Raw genomic sequence first — 5,094 nt, forward strand, 5'->3', positions numbered from 1 at the left:
CATGAGGCTGGATAAAGAAACCAGTGGAATCATCTGAACTCAAGCCTTGGAGAGGACCTGAGTGTGGAGCGATGAGTGATGTGCCTTCAATCATCTTTGGGTGTCTCAAGACTAAAGTGCATGACAAAGAGGCAGAACAGTTGAACTGCTGTGGCTGTGTAGTGTCACTTAATCCCTGTGCTCTCCTGTGTATTTTCAGAATGAAGGAACTCTCACTGCTCCTCATCCTCACTTCTGCTGGCTGTTCTGGCGAGGATCCGAAGGACCGCCTGGTTGAAGTCATCTGGTTGGTCGGCGAAAACATAATGTCCTGCTCCTCGGATCACCTGACAAACAATGTTTACAAAGATGTTGTGTTTCATATTCCAATAATGCCTCTGGTCACTGGCTGTCGCCGGCGCTGAGGCATAAAAAGCCAGGCAATCAGTGATATTGATTGTGAGCTCTACCTTCTGAAAATGACTTTTTTCATCCCCACATTGACAACAAACTACTGAAACCTACTGTGATTTCCACGTCTGGTCTAGTTGTCTTCAAAGCGCATCCAGAGTTGCTGTCGATGCTGGAGCGTGATCCATAGATGAAGGAAATGGGAATGTCGGCTTGAATCCGTCCGATCCTCTCTTGCATCGGTCTCTTAGCCCAGCCGTAGGGAATGGTCATGTTCTTAAAGGCCGTTTCTCCGCTGAAACAGATTATGTACATTCATACAGTACATTGTGCTGAGAAATAACACACCTGTACATATCGGCATAAAGGTTCCTCACCTTGGCGTCTGGGCGTTCAGATGGTAGATGTAGTCAGAAACAGTGTTGTCATCAAACACAGACAAGTATTTCTGTTTGAAATCAGATCTGATGGTCTGAACCAACATTGGACCTGAGTGAGGAGAAATCAAAAACAAGGACATTGATCTTTAGATTTTAGTTTGGCTACTGTAGGTTACTTTACTGTACAAATAATCATTGAGTTATGGCACGTAAGAGGAAAAGGACAAAGGATAGGTGAAAAAAATAATCTTGATGCGTCTAGATTCATGCCTAAATATATTGAGTTCTTTCTTGGCCCGAGTCCCATCCTTCCAGCAAGTTTCATGGAAATCTGTTCAGTAGTTTTTGCATAATTCTGCTGAAAAACCAACCAACCAACAAACCATGGACCGGGGCCAAAAGAACATAGCCTTCTTCGAAAAGGTAACGGAAGGACGGCACAGCCAAAAAAAACAAAAAGCCTATAACTGACAAAAGAAGCATCTTTCCTCAGTCGAGTGACAGAGTGAACAAACAATGGGCAACAGTGTAGGGGGATAAGGAGGGAAATCTGTTTTGTGTAGAACAATAAAAGAAAAATCTTACATTTACAACAGCATGAGGTGGTTTATTCATCTTCATCACTGCCTCATTTTTCAACTTAAACACCAGTATATGTTATTTTACTTTGAATTTAAAAAAATGTTTCACAACTTTTGTGGACAGAGTGTGAATCATAAGAAAATATGTGATTGTGTTTATATGTGTGAGTGTGTGTGTGCACGTACTGACCCAGTGGTCCAGCAAGCCTGAGTCCAGCCAGAGGGTTGAAGGGGCTCATGACAGCCCCCATGACTCTGATCCACACTGGGATGGAGTTATGGTTGGGGTTGTCCGGACGTTCAGGGAAACCCCACGGCTCAACCAGCAGCAGACTTTTTACCCTGCACACGTACACACACACACACGCACACACACACATGGGTTACTCAATAAATATACACACTTCATGTTAAGACTTTCAGACAGCACCATACAACAGAACAATGTACCTAAAAAGACAGTGAACACACCACAGAGATTTAAATATAACAATTTGTACACTGCTAATGTGCTTGACTAGTTATAGAATAGTTTCAATGGAATGTAATCACTTAAATGTGCAGCTTACTGAATCAGGAATTGTGCATGGATAACTATTTGGCCCATCTATGTAAATTATAGCCCCTTTAAGGCCCCAATTTTAGAAAAATCTTAGTTCCACCACTGGCTGCAAAATAATATTAGGCTCATCATAAAGTAAATTATTATTATTATCAAAGTAGAAAGATGTATTCAAACAATGAATTCAGTAAATATTTGCTAGATAAAGACTAAAATGATGAATCAGTAATCAAATTAGTTACATAGTAGTTAATAGTTGACATATCCTAAACTTCCAACATAGCACTCTTTGATCTTAACCTGCTCTTCTCTCTGTCTGTGAGGCAACACATTATATTGTCACATACATTTTATTTCCATTTACTTGGCCACTGTTCTCTATGCAAGTAATGTGTCGTTTAAACATAAACAAGTCAGCACAGACACAAACAAAAAGGTACCTGTGAGGATGTTTGAGAGTGTAGGCAGCAGACAGGTATCCTCCGAGGTTGTGTCCCAGCAGCACCATTTCTTCCAGTCCCACCTTTTCCCGCCACTCCTCCAGCGCCGCCAAGAACTGCTCTTCAGCTCCTTCCGGGTCGGTGCTGAACTGGGGGCGGCTGCTCCTGCCGAAGCCCAGCAGGTCCAGAGCATAGACTGGGCCATCGCTAGAGAGAGAGTCCAAGTTTTGGGCCCAGAGGGCAAGTCCGCCCCCGATGCCATGCAGGAGAACCAGAGGAGGCCTGGGCGGGACCGGGGGCTGGGGGCAAGATGGAGTGGAGAATGCTACTGTCCACAAAGAGTTGTTGTTGGATATGTGGACATGTTGCCTGGAGAAAGGCCGCCTCACACCTGCAGAAGAGGAGGAGAGATGAAGGGACAGGCAATGGAAGTGCTCTATGAGATGAAGACCCTGATGAGAGTCCAGTCCCTGATGAAGACCCTGATGAGAGTCCAGTCCCTGATGAAGACCCTGATGAGAGTCCAGTCAAATCTACTGTCCTCCCCACCCCCTGTGAGGAGCTCACCCTGGACGCAGATACAGTCGGACAACATGCTGGACTTGCAGATTCAAGAACAATATTGTCCCCAAGCACTGCCATTGTATTTTTTAAATGATTTTAAATGATTTCCTTCGCCAAAGAGATTTTGTTTTCACCCCAGTAGATTTGTTTGTTTGTTTATGGAAGATTACACAAAAACAACAGAATGGATTTCTACAAAACTTGTTTGAAGGAATAATCCTTACAATTCTGGTGTGGATCTGTATCAGGGGGCTTATCCAGAAATGTTTTCCCTTTCTTTAACATTGCGAGATAGAGCTTTTTTCCCAGGGAATAATAAATGGATTTGATGAAAAAAGTCAGGATCTAGTGATTTTTAATGTGATTTTATAAGGTGACTTTTATCATCTTACCTTCATTGGCCTTTTACTCAACTTTAGTTTTTCAATTCTTAATGACTATGCAATGCTATTTAATTATTTTCCACTGGTTATGAGATAGTTATGTAGCATGTTTATAATAAAAATGTTCTTGTGACTATTGTTGACTGCCCAATAAACTGACCCTCAGGGATAACTAAGATATTATTGATCCTTTATATCCATTTTTTATATTTTCCTTGACAAAAAGTCTTTCCACAACTCATCAAGACCAAACTTACTCTTGAGCATTTTTTCCTCGGCATCTTTGAGCTGAGTGGGAGAAGTGGGGCACCAGGAGGGAATCCAACTGGACATCCAGGAGCTGTGTGTGATTCAGAGAGCAAACAGGCAGCCAGCCGGTCAGACAGAGAACACACAGAACATGCTTAAACACAAACAAACTGTATGTTGAACTTTGGTCATGTGGCTCTGCTGTTATCAGTGCAGCTGCTGCTATACAATCCATACAGTGCCTCCCTGAAACCTGATCATAGAAAAAAACATAAAGTCCCTGTTTTGAGATGTCAAAGCCTTTTTGAAAAATATGTCAATTTAATAGCAACTTGCGCCTCAACGTGCAGCCTTTAAATTGTAAAATATTTTAATGAACGTAGGTAGTCGCTGCTTAATTTCGGACAATCCCCCACATGCATGGAAATAGGCGTAATACCAACACAAATTAAACATTATAGAGGAAGTTCGGTGTAATGTTATAACAACACGGAGGTTAGAAAAGAAACACAACTTACAGAATGAATAAAGTTCAAATAGAAGAGTAGGATCAGTGTGAGAGCTCACCTCTGCTCGGGGGCGGACTGCTGCTCCTCCGCCATCCTCCTCCGCTGAACTGTCTCCAGACAGTGAGAGGAACTGTTTGGTAACATTTATTTCGATGCGTTAAAGTACATCCCGTAAAGAATTGAATAGACCTGTTTGACACTCAAATTACAACCGATCACCAAACACAGAGTTTGCGTTTGCAGCACACGATTGACTAAACTTTTTAGCAGTAGAATGAATATATTTGTGTTATTGTGATGGGCGGCTCTCCAGGTAGGTTTGATACCCGTGTGCACCTGAAGGCAGCAGCGGGGGTCTTCAGATGAACCTGCGCAGCTCCGGTGGGTCTCTGCTCTGCTCAGGTGGGCGGTGGTCAGCGTCGTTTTTTAGGCTTTTTTCACTAGTTCTAACTTACTGGGGGGATTTTCCCTCACAGTCAGTGTGTGTTGACTTTGTGTTCACAGTGTAGACGTTGTGTTTCACAGTTGTTTAGCCACTGCTAGCTAATGGCTACACCACAACCTGTGCTCCGGAGCTGCACAGCTGACCTCCACTGGCCTCATACAGCACAGGTAATGCACCACTGCACAAATAACACCCATTGACCATAAAACAACTAACTAACAAAGTAATAGCTTAACTAATAAATATTACTAAATAAACATGAGTAAAATACAAGTGGAGATTTCTTGGGCTAGCGAACCATTTTAGCATAGCATAGCATTACAAAATAAAAGCGTTATTCAACATTGAATAGTTCACAGAGGCTTCAGATAAAAATGTAGTATTTGATGTTAGGAAACTTTGAAGGGATAGTTCACCCAGAAATTAAAATTCACTCATCATCTTCTCCTCACAATGCCAATGGAGGGGTGGGTGAAGTGTTTGAGTCTTTACCTGAGACAGATGGACGACACGTCTTCTCTTCCTCTCGCTATCCAGAAATGAAGCCAAAATATCTTGTACACGTTCCCTGTGTCGTGGCAATTTCTACAA

General features: G+C 42.5%; 1 protein-coding gene across 1 annotated transcript; it reads right to left on the reverse strand.

The window, feature by feature from the left end:
- Positions 1-212: 212 nt before the first annotated feature.
- On the reverse strand, positions 213-4,151 carry LOC133026300 (1-acylglycerol-3-phosphate O-acyltransferase ABHD5-like). The gene is made up of 7 exons (XM_061093175.1): positions 4,117-4,151; positions 3,558-3,640; positions 2,354-2,744; positions 1,542-1,693; positions 768-879; positions 505-685; positions 213-326 (listed from the first exon to the last, which is right to left on the reverse strand). Exons 1-7 carry the CDS (start codon positions 4,149-4,151, stop codon positions 213-215), a joined length of 1,068 nt encoding a protein of 355 aa, XP_060949158.1.
- Between the last annotated feature and the right edge of the window lie 943 nt (positions 4,152-5,094).

The sequence above is a fragment of the Limanda limanda genome, chromosome 19 (assembly GCF_963576545.1).
Source record: "Limanda limanda chromosome 19, fLimLim1.1, whole genome shotgun sequence".
Taxonomy (NCBI): Eukaryota; Metazoa; Chordata; class Actinopteri; order Pleuronectiformes; family Pleuronectidae; genus Limanda; species Limanda limanda.